Source organism: Aulonocara stuartgranti (assembly GCF_965226115.1).
Source record: "Aulonocara stuartgranti genome assembly, chromosome: 12".
Classification (NCBI taxonomy): Eukaryota; Metazoa; Chordata; class Actinopteri; order Cichliformes; family Cichlidae; genus Aulonocara; species Aulonocara stuartgranti.
Window position 1 is genome coordinate 3779368 of NC_138948.1, and position 14585 is coordinate 3793952.

At 41.4% G+C, this 14585-nt stretch overlaps 2 protein-coding genes across 3 annotated transcripts in view; one reads left to right on the forward strand and one right to left on the reverse strand.

Moving 5' to 3' along the window:
- The window catches only part of cds1 (CDP-diacylglycerol synthase (phosphatidate cytidylyltransferase) 1), a 33222-nt gene extending 27363 nt beyond the window's left edge, over positions 1 to 5859 (forward strand). For both annotated transcript variants that reach the window (XM_082554697.1, XM_082554698.1), the window contains 2 exons: positions 277 to 380; positions 1813 to 5859. In XM_082554697.1, coding sequence (XP_082410823.1) covers positions 277 to 380; positions 1813 to 1948 — 240 coding nt within the window. In that variant the 3' untranslated portion in view covers positions 1949 to 5859. The remainder of the gene's footprint in view (positions 1 to 276; positions 381 to 1812) is intronic.
- Positions 5860 to 5900: 41 nt separating this feature from the next.
- tmem175 (transmembrane protein 175) lies at positions 5901 to 13862 on the reverse strand. Its single transcript, XM_082554696.1, has 10 exons — positions 12557 to 13862; positions 12089 to 12127; positions 11460 to 11557; positions 11309 to 11360; positions 10868 to 10903; positions 10693 to 10776; positions 10362 to 10526; positions 10101 to 10179; positions 9886 to 10021; positions 5901 to 8796 (listed from the first exon to the last, which is right to left on the reverse strand). Exons 1-10 carry the CDS (start codon positions 12758 to 12760, stop codon positions 8124 to 8126), a joined length of 1566 nt encoding a protein of 521 aa, XP_082410822.1. The 5' UTR covers positions 12761 to 13862; the 3' UTR covers positions 5901 to 8123.
- Between the last annotated feature and the right edge of the window lie 723 nt (positions 13863 to 14585).

Genomic DNA, 14585 nt, shown 5'->3' on the forward strand with positions numbered 1-14585 from the left:
ACTCGCTGAGATTGTATTTAAAGTGGCAGGCAGCTCAGCATTGTTTGCTTAGTCACTAATGCATTCATTACTTCAGGCTGTCAGATTAAGCTGTAGCCACCAGTGGTTTGTGCTTTTTTGTGTGCATTCCTGGTGGCCTGTGTAGCATATCTTCACCTAGTGACACCTATTTGACAAGCGATCTTTAAAAATAGCATCTTTTCCACACACTATAGTTTTATTATGGATAAAAGCACAGCTTTGATGCTATAGCATGCTATGTGTCTTCTCCTTCAGGACTTTGCCAATACCATCCCTGGCCATGGAGGCATCATGGACCGCTTCGACTGCCAGTACCTGATGGCCACCTTCACACACGTCTATATTGCCAGCTTTGTCAGGTAGGAAGCGGTGGCAATGTTAATGAGTTCTCATAGAGGAACTTTGTGCTGCTGTGGTAGTTCCGTCTTTTGAACATTTAGAGGTGTTTCAATCGTGTGTAATTTTAATTGATTTTACTGGCAAGGCAGTTCACAAACCCCTCAGCCACAGTATATGAGCCACGACCGCCGACTAGGGCTGCTCGATTATGGCAAAAATGATAATCACGATTATTTTCACTGAAATTGAGATCTTGATTATTTGACGATATTTATTTAACAATAACAATGTGTTGAATAATGACTTTCAAGATTGTCAAAAAATAATATAAAATAGTGTGCAAATACTGATAACAGTGCAAATGTTTGCAATATAAGAAATAAATGAAAAATGTGAACTTTGCAGTGTTGCTCTGTGGTGCAGCTACGACACCGTAGCAAAGTTTACACACTGTGTCTACTTGATCCACGTCTGACTCCGCGTCTGACTTCCACACAACTGAAGGGTTTTTACCTCTTTTCAACCAACGGCAGTCACTCTCCTCTCCAAATAACTTCTGCTTAGCTTTCCGAGCTTCCCTCGGGTCCTCTCAATTGTTGTGACACGTGTTCGAAACGCAGAGAGGTGCGCTCGATTTGCCACACGGAGCAGCGCGAGAGTAAAGCACGAGGGAGGGGCTAATAATCGGCTCAGTCATTTTTAATGATCGTTGAAAGCCCAGATCGTAATCGAGATTAAAATTCGATTAATTGAGCAGCCCTACCGCCGGCTACATGCTGTCAGGGTCAGAGGGTCATGTGACTAAAGGTGACACTGGAATCAAATTTTACCAGATTGTGTAAAATTACTGACACAATATAGCTGGTCTGGTTTAAATAATCCAAAACGTTCCAGATGTCAAAGGAAAGCTATTTGAAAAACCTCACATCAGTCTCACTCGCCATCAGGATAAACAGGTGGATGTTGTTTCAAAATGACGTTAACGTGGGCATCGAGCAAAAATACTTTGACTTCTGTAACTGTTCTTCAAAAATGTCAATCCAACTCGGCTAACTTCAGTTCAGTTTTATTTATAAGGTGCAAAATCACAATAGCAGTCACCTCAACGTGCTTTATATCGAAAGGTAAGGACTCTACAATAATACAGAGAAACCCCAACAATCAGATGACCACCAACGGTGTCCAAGAGCTTCTAGTTTGAAAAGATGACGACGGCCGAAATGCTCAGCTCAAGCCGATCCATCCATCTTTACGTACAGTCTATGTATTTCACTCTTTGTGAAATTTCAGTCAGTAGTTCAAAACGTCACTTGCAGCTTGTTGGTTCCTTTTTTCTGTAGTGGTTACTGGAGGTTCTCGCCTTCCCCCTGATGAAAGGAAAGTTTGAGTGCTCTCGTGCTTTATTTTGCTTTAATTGCCAAACTTGAAGCTTGAATTTCTTTCCTCTTGCAGAGGTCCGAACCCCAGCAAAGTGCTGCAGCAACTGCTGCTGCTCCAGCCTGAGCAGCAGCTCGGCATCTTCCATACTCTGCAGTCCCACCTGAGAGACAAGGGCATCCTCCCACCTGCTGCTGTCCAGGCCGAGTGACGCGGCACCACCTCCACAGGGCGATGACCTGGGAGCGTGCGAGACGGTTTTCAAAGTTGGCGTAAGCATGTACACGCAGGCACGCATGCAGAACAGCCGTATGGTATGTGTGTGATTTCTGGCATATATCGGAGCATCCATCGTCATCCTGTCGGCTCTTCGTTCAACTTCCAATCAGCTCAAGATCACAACTTTGAACCTGAGGTGACTACAAGGAACAATCTAGTAGGAAAGAAACTAAAAACAAAAAGGAAAAGAAAGGTGGCTGCGTTGCTTTTCACTTGGACCGGCATCAGCTGCAGCACGCTTCACGAGTGAACGGGCCGCCGTCATCCTTAAAACACACACTGAAGAAAAAGATGTACTCGCTCAACAACAGTGACTGTAAAGCACGCAGCTTTCTCAGTGGAGGGTCGACGTGCAGATTCGCTGTGGACGGCAAATATTGCACTACATTTAGATTTTAAAAATGATTTAAGAAGCTTTTACCAGCATAAACTGGGCCCAAAGTGTTGAGCACGTGGACCTGAGTTACAGCAAACAGACCTGGGTGTGGGTGAAGTAGTGATGCAGCAGGGTTGTCAAACATACTGCTAAATGAAGCCATGCTTAGTCTCCACTTCCACAACATTTAGCTTTTAGGTTTCTGACTAAATCTAAAATAACTCGCACAATAATAGTCAAACGACTGTAGGCATGTTAACAGCATCAGCTGCACACTCAGCACTCGAATAATGTTGTACATAAATCTACTGAAACTATTTAGCAATCAATGCATATAATATATTACTACTTTATGTGACCTGCTGCAGAAAAAGACTTTTAAGCTATGAGAAGTGATATGCAAAAAAAAAAAAGAGATGTAACTCATTTGTAGCTTTGAGCATGAAGAAATTAGATTTTTAACAGGTAGCAATGTAGAGGTGTTTGGGTGACCCTTTGCTTGACTGTAAAAAAAAAAAAAAAAAAGATAATTTAAAGGAATAGGTTGAATAGTGGTTTGTGGGAAATGTAGTCAGTGGTTTTCTGTCTTTGAGCTGATAAAAAGATCAGTAGCACTGTCCTCTCTGTCCATAAGCACAGCAATACAGTAGAAAATATAGAAAATATTATAAAGATCAATGGAAAAGTTTTTAAAAAGTCACAAATGTGGAGCAGCAGAACATAGTTTTATAGTGTCATTACTATACCTATTATATAGCACCAAATCACAACAGCAGTCGCCTCAAGGCGCTTTATATTGTAAGGTAAAGACTCTACAATAATACAGAGAAACCCCAAAAATCCCACATAAACGTCACATGAGTGGGCAGGAACAGTTTCAAACAGACTCGTATGCAAGTGTAAAAGTTATTGTACTAATTTCTCTCCTTTACGACTCATTTCCCTTGTTCCGGGTTTTTCCTGGTTTGTTATGGGCCGTTTGGAGATGAGAATACCTGCAAGGCAACGCTAAATGCATAGCTTACTTTTTCCCAAAAGAAAGAGGAAGCACGTTTATATTGAAGTCACTGCCTATTTGGAATCTAGAGTCAGTCTAGCAACTGGTTTATTCGTCGTTTGTCTATTTCGACGTTTCACTTGAGCAGTTTTGGATTTGACTTTAAAAATGTAACCAGAGGCGCAGCGCCTGACTCAGTCCAGATTTGAATCCACGATGTAACTGAAATAATGTTTTATCGTTCTAGAGATTGGACAAAATTGCACATTTTATATCCCGAACAACACAAATGCATAATAATTAATATAAGAAACAGAAAAAATTGTGATGTTCAAGAAAATTCCAGAAATTAGTCCTAATCCCCACCCTGATATCTGGATCCACAGACATATTCGTCCATGGCAGTGAGGTCATTTCCATCCTCACAAAAATCCTAAAACGCGCACTGTACAGATTAGATTACACAGGGAACAACTTTAAGTTGGTGGAAAACTGCAACAGCCTGCAAAGCTGCCCTCTGGTCTCTGTATCCTTACTCCTTACTCTGCAGGGTTGCTAATTAGCAAGTCAGTGACAGAGAGTTTGAAGGACGCGTGTTGATCTGTGAGCTTTATAGGAATGACTCGCTGCTCACACAGAACTGAATCTTAACATCAGACTCTTGGAAAGAAAACAAATGAGCACATTTCCCGAGATGTGAAACGGTTTCCTTCAACCAGTGATTTTAGTTGATCTGTGGGGGTGGTGGTGGTGTTTGAGGGGGAGGTTTCCATCAGATCATTTTTGGATGCTTTAGGGTGTTTTTGCACATCAAATCAATGTTTTCTAAGTTTGAATGTAGATTGCAATACAAAATGTTATCAATGATAACATGAGATTAAATGTAGAGCCTATATACTGTACGATGGAGTGTATGTACAGTATATAAAACACTTCTTTAGGTGTACAAAGAACTCTGGGAGGTGGTTTAATTAGCTATAAATGCAAGTTGTAGTTTGATTCTTTAGAGTATGGATCGGATAATTTTAATGTCAGAGGAAATGTGATGATTCGTATTTATGTTTTTCACGTGTTACGACGCTACGTTTGCAAAGAGATTCTCTGTTTGTATCCAGATCCTTTCACAGAGACGTTTACCAAAGCACTGTTTGATCAACACTGATTTTCTTCTGTTAGTGAAAAAGCTCTGGGAGTCAGATGGGAGTCAGATCTCTCCTGTCCCGACTTTCCCTGCTCATCCCAAAACACTCAAACCTGGAAGGTGAGAGTTTGGAATTGGGTTGGAGTGCTGACATCTGGATCTGTGTTGTGTTCACACGCTTCAGTCGTTGGTCAACGAGGATATTTTAATTTATTCGTCCGGTTTGTTCTGTTCGTTTTTTCACCGTAGATTCCAAGATGTGAACGAGCGGTTCAGGTTGAATTTTTGGGACCAGCTGTATCGTACTGTGTAAATCTTTTAACTACCGCTTTACGCGCTTTTCTTTACGCACCCCTCAGCATTCACAGAAGCAGCGAAGGACGCAGACGTCTGGACCGACGTGTCAACACTAAAGAGATCCGACCAAAAGTGGAGCAGGAATTGACTCAGAATTATGTTAGAATGGATTTATATGGAGCCTGGAGTGTACCAGTGGAATAATGTGACTTGTAAATTAATTCAAAATGTGTATATAAACTAGCTGCTGTCCCAGGTAATGACTCTGTGTATTGTCTGGAAGGATAATGAGCGAACTTTAGAAGTGCCTTTTATTTAAAAATAGATATACTTTGTTAAATGCTATATTACTGATTCCTCCAGTCTCTTAAATTCAGCTCCCATAATGATCATAATTATTAACCAACACCATCGGTCAGTCTGACGGTGTGGATTCATTTCCCAGTGGGTGTTGGAGTGTTTGCTGTTCTTCTACAGATCTAATATTTCTTTTTAGTCCTACCCACGTTCTCTCCAGAGCCTGTTTATTGCACACTACCAGTTTAACCTTTTTTCTCTTTAAGCAGCACAGTTCAGGTTGTAATCTGGAAAGTATGGAGCGAATGAGCAGCAGGTGAGCTATAGCTGTGGCTATCTAATCAATCTTTAATTGATATACTTAAGATGTATATTATTTCACTGGGACACTTGAGACTCCATATTTACAGCTGTAGTTCCACGACACACGTGCATACTAATTTATACTTTCCTACCACGTTGCACACAAAGGTAGAAAAGAGAACAGGTAGCTGTCAGGTGACGATGCAGACTTTCAGTTGTTGTTTTTAATTTATCATTTTGTGTACATTTGGTTTGATTTGAGCAGAAATGTTTTCTAATGAGATGGATAAGGAAAATGTGTATCTACTGAGGAATAATGCTGTTTAATATTAGGGGCAATACAAAGTACGGTAAATAAACACACTGATATCTTAATAGAGAGATTGTGAAGGTGTTTAATGTACGGAGGTAAATAAAGACTTTTCTTTAAAATGTTTTTATTCCGATTCGTGTTTTTGATAATGAAAAGACACTTTTACATTAAAGGATCAACTTCAGATTTATTCACAAAACAAAGCCTGACAGTTAGGAAAAGAGAGATTTTGCACAGAGTGAAAGAACAATTGTGGAGTTTGCACTGGTAGAGCCGTTACTAACACACATGTAAGCATAAAGAGCTGCTCAGACGTTTCCTATCGACTCTGAGCTTTAAACACACCACCGAGCAGATAAAGACAATAAAAATGTAACTTCTAAAGGAAGCAAAGAAGTGACTGGGTTGTAATACATAAAGATGTTAATGCCATTTTGTGTTCATTATTTTCACCATGAGAAGTATCAGGATAAATGGGAAAGTTATACAGTGACAAAACTTAACAACTTTGCTGCTCCTACCAATAACAGCCACCAACACCAACAGCAGGATTTTGGCTTATCCAGGTAACTTGAGACTAAACCTGGGTTTTAGTATTACAAAGGTGGTTCAGCAGCCGCGGTGCTTTCAGTCTGTTTTGTGTTTAACCACCTCAGATTTTTCTAGTAGTGCACTACATAAAAATCAGTCACTGCTGCCCACGTGATCATGCTATTAGCTATGTTATCAGCTTGATAACAACCTTCGTGTGACTGCTTGGCCTGATTGGGGCTGTCGGGGTTCGTGAAGCCAGACAACGGAAAGATATCCTGCATTTAACTTGTACAAGTACAAGGCCTGAATGATCAGTTACGAATACCCGCAAACTAAAACGATGCACTGTAGTGCAGCCGGGATATGGAAGCAGAACGACTCAGACAAACAAAGCAAACACAGACAAACTTTTCTGCATCCTCTGGAAGGTTTCTATTAAAGTGCATCATAGTTTTCTTTGAGTCAGACGAAAAAACAAACAAATATCAGCATCATGGAGCAACACATCTGGACTAAAGTGGCTTCAGTACATCAATAACAACAGCACCCCCTACTGGAGAAAGGTTTACCACCCTCCCCATTTAAAAAATGACTTGTTTAGGTCAGTTAATGTTATCTGTCAAATCTTCAGTTTTTCATAAAACTTGGTGTTAATGCAAAAACAAAACAAGCCTCAAACATGCATAATCTGACATGTTCTACATTTACATGTTTATTTAATGTTTGATTTCTCCAACTTATTTTTTGAAATGTAGAAATCTAAAATATTGGAGTAATGGCTAAAATATTTATCGCCTTATTAATTATTGTGCAAATTTAGCTTTTTTTACACTTCAAGAAATGACAGACTGCATTTACAAGACACCTGAACTTGCTATATATGTGAAGGGAAAACTTATTTAGTTTTTGGGGGCTTTTTAGAGACAGGACAGCCGGGTGGGTTGGGTGGTGGCGGGCGGACATACAGTCGATGGCCTCAGGGCAAAATCGGGCCTCTGCAAATACCCTCGTTACACCCCAGGAAGCTACAGCGACGCCTTAAAACTTGGATTTTCACATATTTTCTGTAAATCGGGACGTAATAATCATGTAGTCAAGGTAACGTATACAGAGTGCATGATGTGGACGATGCAATAGCGACATAAATTTAAAAAAGTCACACATTACTGCGGTTATTAGACACTACCATACACGTGATGGAAATATAGTGCAATTTGAAAAGTTATGGCCTCTCCTGATTAGAAGTATTTTTAAAGTGCCAACACTCAAGACTTAAAGCCTCGTCCGATTGCTAACGTGTCACAAAGGAGACCAGTTTGACAGAAAGACTTCTCCTGTCACACCATCAGCTCATGGATGTCCTGCAGGGGGCGTCTGAGCATGCTCAGAAAATCCTCGGTGGGTGATTAGAGGCTATTCTGTAAGGCTCGGTTAACTGATAGCGGCTGGACGGACCGTGCTCTGCACATGAAGTAATAAAACTAAAACACAATGATTGAATCACATTGATTAACTGCTGATTAAACCTGCACTGGTACTCTTCATGTTACTGTAAAGAAAATAATGAACGAATAGGCTCTGGCCGTCAGTATCAGCTCTGTTCTTCACCGCTCTGCTCCACTAAGTATTTCCCTAATAAATCTCCTTCAGTGCACATGGTTTATATCTAATCCCATTTACACCGATGCTCTCAACATTTAAACCGGTCTAAATGCTTTCTATCTTGTTGCCGGTGTGAAGCCCAGCAGGCTCCTCATGAGGTCAAATATAAGCACATTCACAGACCAAGCCCTTCAGCAACGTTGCCTCTCAGATCTGTCAGTTAGCATCAGTTCCCTGTCCACGTCCCCTATGTAACTAGAGCATTAAATGGCACTCTTGTTTCGTCAGCTTCCTCCTCTATGACGATCCTCCGATCGGACCTGTCAGGACAGAAAAGTAGCCGCAGCAGCGCTAACCCGAGACGCACCAAAATCCTCAACACTAGAAAAGCAAAAGGCACCGTGATCTCCATCAGGTGGAAAATCGGGGCACTAAATTTACTCAAAATGCACGTGAGGAAAAACGTCCCCAAAGCTATGCAGGGGTACAGAGCCAGCTTAGCTAGCATAAGCACGTGCTCACGTCCACCGTATCGCACGTAGGGGTGCAGAGTTTCCTGTTCGTTGTACAGAGCGACCACCCAAATGGCGAGCTGAAAAATACCGGCGAAGAAAATGATCACACAGCTAATCTGAATGGCTTCCAGCTCATTGTGAGAGTTGGGCGGGAACTCGTGCGTTAGCTGGTAGGCTAACGGTAAACCTCCGACGAACGCCAGCGAGAAGGTGTTCAGCAGGCCCATGAAGCGCGTTGCCTTGGTGACATGGAGGAAAAGCGAGTGATGGACAAACCAGAGAAGGCCGACGGTGGCGAAGGAACCAAAGTAGGCGAGGTACTCGGGGCCGTAAAGCCGCAGAGCCGCTGTCAGGCTGCCGCCAAACTGCTTCTGCACGACTGTGGGATCTGGGACGTTGTCCTCGCTAGAAGGAAAGAACCGGAGAAGTTAAACATTAGAAGGTTTTTCCAATTATAACCTTTGTATTACATTTAACCCACACTAGAAAATGTAAGAGAATCACTGCTACTCAGAGAAGTTTATACAAAACTGATTTTTGAAGTATTTTTAGTGAGTGTATTAAAGATACAGATGCCAACTCTGAGATTTGTGACCTCGATTGGAAAGTTCCTGATTTTGAGTCTTAACATCCAACAAAAAATTGTAGTTATGAATAAAAATACTGTAAACTGGTGCAAATTTAGACAGTTTAAGAGATGCCACAAATGCAGAGGTGCCTAATCGTGCATTCTATCTGACGACCACCAGATGGTGACAGCTGTGGCTGCAGGATGACTCGGCTTCCTATAGAAGTTTATGGCCTCAACATTCATAAACATTTTCTTCCCCTCGTTGTCACACTTGGTTTTTCTGCAATCAACATTGGAAGCTCTCATTTCAAGGCTTCAAAGCGGGACTTAAAAAACCAATCTGTGACATCGCGGTAAATACGCCCATCTTTTACACTGGTTAGAAAAATCTAGGTATTGCTCATATTTACTAAAACGTGTCTATGTTGTAAACTTTGGTCAGTCTAACTTTCAAAGAGGGGCTTCATCAAAGGTGTGTGCAGCTTCGCAGCCACAACACGCTCGATAAACTGCAGACGTCACACCGTCTACATCAACTGTTTCGACTGTCCACCCTCCTTTTTCCCCTTATGTAGGGGCCATGACGTCTTCTGAACATTTCTTTGACAGGATTTAGTCCGAACATTCGGGGGAATTTATTAAAGGACATCATCATGCTAAGAAGTTCATCATTATGAGCAACTCTTGGTACGTCACCAGGCTCTGATCTTTACACTGAAGTCAAAAATACTTTTCTTCGACCATTTCCTTCATTTTTTTTTTTATGCCAAATTAGTTTTTTTAACCTTAGATTTTCATAGTGGACTATTTAAATGTTCAGATCATCCAAATGACCAAAAAACTGACTCAATTCCTCTGACAGTAAAACAGGCCCCTCCCAAAGGATATTTGAAAGTTGCACAGCCGATAAAGCTGAAACGAACCATATGTCCAAGATGAGAAGCGTTGCTACGATGGCATAAACTCCGTCGCTGAAAGCCTCCACTCGTTCTTTGCTGAGGGGTTCGTTAGGCAGGTAGGTGTAGAACAACATGGAGTCTGGAGTTTCCTCCACCTGACCTGAAATGGACGAGGGTTGATTGGTACAAAGGCCAGAGGTCAGCACTTATTTACAGTTCCCGTACGGTCCGGCTCTTACCGATGGCTTTGCTGCGACACCACTTCAAACACTGGGAGATGTAAGGCAGGAAGATGACGATGGCCAAGAGAACGTAAGACTGAGGAAGAAATGAAAACGTGATACTGGGAGAGTGTTTCTGACCAGCTTTGGATTTGTTACTTTATTCACTGGCAAACAACAAAGAAATGTGAGAGCGGAGATCACCTATAATCATAAAATAAGACATTTATATATTGTCCATTTTTAAAATATGAAGGAAATAAATGTAGCAGCACCAACCAGCTGGAAGAAGATGAAGGAGAAGATGCTGGCGAAGAAGCACATGATGGGAACCTTCATGATGACTTTGAGGATGTGGTGTTTGTAGAAGGTCTGGTTCTCTGAGATCTGGATCTGCTCATTCAGGAGGAAGGGGCGGCTGAAGGCGTACAACACAATCACCGACTACAGAAACAAGACACACGGGATTACAACGTACGCAAACCGCCCTGCAACCACAGGCTTCAGCCGCCCAACACCTTAAGGCAGATAAATGGTTCAATGAAGTTAGGAAACTGAACAGAGCAGCAGACTTACCGAAGGATGACAATCTAACGTTTAAGTTTCTCACCTGAATGACGCCGATCACCATCACACAACCACAGAAGAGTAAAATCCCGAGGATGTTCTCAGGAAAGGTCGCCATTAAAGAAAACTGCAAAGTGTAGATGACACCACTGAATGAGAGCGTCGTTCGTTCAGCAGTGACTGATTCTGGGTCAACAGTTTCACACACTCAGACTCACTGTGTAGGGGAGGAAGGTTATCAGCATCATGCAGGCCTGAAATAGAAGCAAAAGCAGAAGTTCAGACTAAAAATGACCAAAATACTCTAAATGATGTGACTGCTGACAGAAAACACCATGAAATTTGAAGCCAATTTATACAGGCCTATAGTCTCTGCTCAGCCTAACTGTAAGCATAAGGTGAATTTAAGTAAGAGTATATGCACATGTAAGTCTCAAGTAACATCTTGTCCCTGCTTCGTGGGACAAACAACATGCAGACATGGATAAAAAACAAATAAGGATGCATGTCACCTGATCAAAAAAACAGACATCAGTATGCATTCATTATCATCCTTTCATGAGATAAACAAAACCTGAGATTATCTTGTAGGCAGGCTTAAATTACAAATTTAAAAAATGACATTATCGTTTTGAAAACACTTTAATTTTTATACTTACGAGGTTCAGAAGTGCGAGACAGTCATCGATACGAACAACAACTTGAAACAACCTGAAGATAAACGAGGAGAGAAAGAATGAAAACGGGCGTCTTAGAAATAACTAGTACTATGATACTATTAGTACTAATACTATTACCACTACTACTAACCTGATATGAGCAGCCCAGGCAACAGTCACAATGAGGAATGTCATCAAGTAAACGCCGATCTTTGTGGTGAGTAGACCCTGAAGACTCTCCCTCAATTCCTGCAATACAAGATTTTACAGCATTTTCCTGTTATAGGTCCTTAATGTGAATTAAGATAGTTTAAAACTTCCAAAAGTAACTAAAGTTATCATCAGAGAATGTTGGAGAAGCAACCTGGAAGATGATCCAGTTCAGGTTGCAATTTGGTGTAATACCATTTTGTACCAAAAGATGGTGCGATGAGTCAGTGTAGCCTTTATTCAACCAGCAACAAATCATTAGAAACACATTTACAATGGCGTCCCGTCAAAGCCTCCTGAAGAAAATAAGGGTGGGGCTAAAATTCACCGTCAAAAACAAAAACAGGCGTCACACATCTGAAAGCATTTCAGTGTAACCACAGGAGAAACACTGCCCCCTGCTGGTGACGATTTTATTTACAGTTTGCAGAGTGTAAATACAAACAATACGTTAACTTGTTATTACATTTACTGCAAAATCAGAAGCTGCATCAGAAAGCTCAGCTGAATAACAAGGATATCACGGCTTTGCTAAAACTTGAAATACGTTTTTAAAAAGTCCGACGTTACCTCATTATTTTCCACTTTGGTGTGAGCAACAGGTAAAATCTGTGGATAAATGAAACTGTATCAGGAGACAGATCAACTCAAACATACAGTGCTGCACATACACAGATATGTTAGACTCTTAGATCAGCGTGTTTGGGGCCAGGAGACCCAATTAGCAGTAATGAATTAGGCAGAAATCTTTCTATAAGTGTTATTTATTTATTTTGAAATTAATTGGAGTTTTCACTGTTACAGATTTTGCAGATAAGATTTTTTTCTCTTCCTGTCTCAGTGTGATGGGTCTGACTATGACAGTAAAACAACAGTTGAGAGAAGAAGCTCCATGAATTGGAATATTTGCGTATCTGCGCTTCACTGTGAATTTTCTATTCCGTGGGACTTTTTGCTGTTTGGTTTTGCTTCTTCTGTTGCAAATACTGTATCACCTAAATGTTGTGACTGTGTTGCAAAGCTCGGCGTGTTTCCTACCATGACAGTGGCGATAATGGAGATGAGAGCATCGCTGTAGGCCAGCAGTCTGTGGGAGGACTGGGTGCTGCTGTGGCCCTCTCTCTCGGACGGACTGACGCTCTCCAGGAAGGAGGAGGAAGCTGCGTAGCTCCTCGCACCTTTCTTCTCCATCTCCTCCTCGACGTGATGCTCTATGATGTCGCTGTCGTCGTTTTCCCCCATCCTGGAGGAGCTGCTGGGGAGTGCTGCTCATCCACACACAGCGGACAGACAGCTGACTGAAGGCGGGGAAACAGGAAGCAGCAGCCCGGCTGGTTTCCTGTTCTCACCGGAGATCGTCTGTTAAAGCGAGAGGAGCCACTCGGGGTGAGAACTTTGTAATTTTTGTGTTTCTGATCTGGCGTGGTCCACAGTGGTTTTATTTGAGTGTGTTAGAAGCTGCCTTCTGATGTGGGTCTTAAAACCACTTAAAGTCACCTGACCGGGCCTGTTTGTGGTTTTGGTGCCTTTTAATCAAATTAACTGAATAACAATTTGACACCTTGTGTCTGACTGGACCAACAAACCGTTACTGTTGCCATTAATTAGCAGGTATTTGCACCTGTGACCTGCCATTCTAGCCAAGCAGGCCACGGTGAACTTTAACCTCTTTGTCAGAACCTGCAGCTTCACATAAAAGGCCAAAAGCAAAGTGGACTCTTCAAACAGCAGCCACCAAATCAAACTGTGGCTGTGTTCATTTTGCTTTAAATGCAGGTTATGATATTGCATAAGATCCTGTTCACAGAGCTGCTGATGTTCAGAAAAGGTTGTTTTACTGTAGAGTCAAACATATGGCTATTCAAACATTTTACATTTATTCATTCGTGCTGACTGATTTCTTTTATTTACTACAGCAGCATTTCTTTATCGTGTAGAGAAGCTGAGACCTAGTGCTGAAGCTGCACTTCTTTTTTCTTATTTTAAGATATCCCAGGGATTTTAATTGTGTAGTTAATTATCCTTACACTCACACAAAGGGGAGTTTTACTGTTTTGGCCCACTTAAGATCAAAGTGAGCTGCATGTGGCCCACAACAGTCTGACATCCCTGATGAGTAGTCAAACTCCACATCAACAATGGCCACTGGAAAGGACTTTTAATTAGCAGTTATTGTTACCACGAGCTTTCAGGGGAGCAGAGTAGCTCAACCAGCTCAACTTTAAGATCCATATTTCCCACACAGTAACTCGACTAGATCACCTCTGCATGACTCAGTTCATATTAATGCTATATAATTATTTCTGTTCTGGACCCTGGTGCAGCTACCATAATCCGTCTGAAACGAGCAGTTTTAGCCCCTCCCCCTTTAAGCCAACATTTTGATAATTGGCTGCCCCCACAAACACCTGTGTGGTCCTGTGCTGCTGTGACACGACCCTATTAGGGTTTTTTGATGCCACAGAATAGAAAAAAAGCATCTATGAGAGAAAAATAAGGAAAAAACAAAACAGATATGTTAACTGACTTTAAATATATTGAGCCGTTTAATTTTAGATGCTGGTCTCCCTTAAAGAGGCATGACGAATCTAAGATATTCTAACCTCTCCTTAATATTTAAATGTCTTAATTTCTTACTTTTGATGTGTGTTGCTTTGGGATGCACCCGATAAATTAATCTTTAATTTAAGGTCAACTAAACATTCTGTATTCCAGACATTATTATTTAAAAGCTGATTCCTTAATCTAAAGGTTTTTGAAGTGGGGGTTCAGTGGAAGTTTCTGATATGGATGAGTTTGCAGAAAACCGGCTGAAGGCTGTTTACAATCTTACACATGTGAGGCTCTTTTGCCTCTAGAGGGCGACATTACACCATAACTGCTGAAGAAGGTCGCAGGTCCGTTTTTTTTCATGAGGAATCCACCTGTTGTGCTGCAACTCTACCCGGCATACAGTGATGTCATGTCACTGTAGCTCATGTCTGCATCCATATGCGATGATATAGGTCCGATCATTTATTGCTCTCTATTTATAGCAGGACTTTGCTTCTGGTTTACATGTATTATT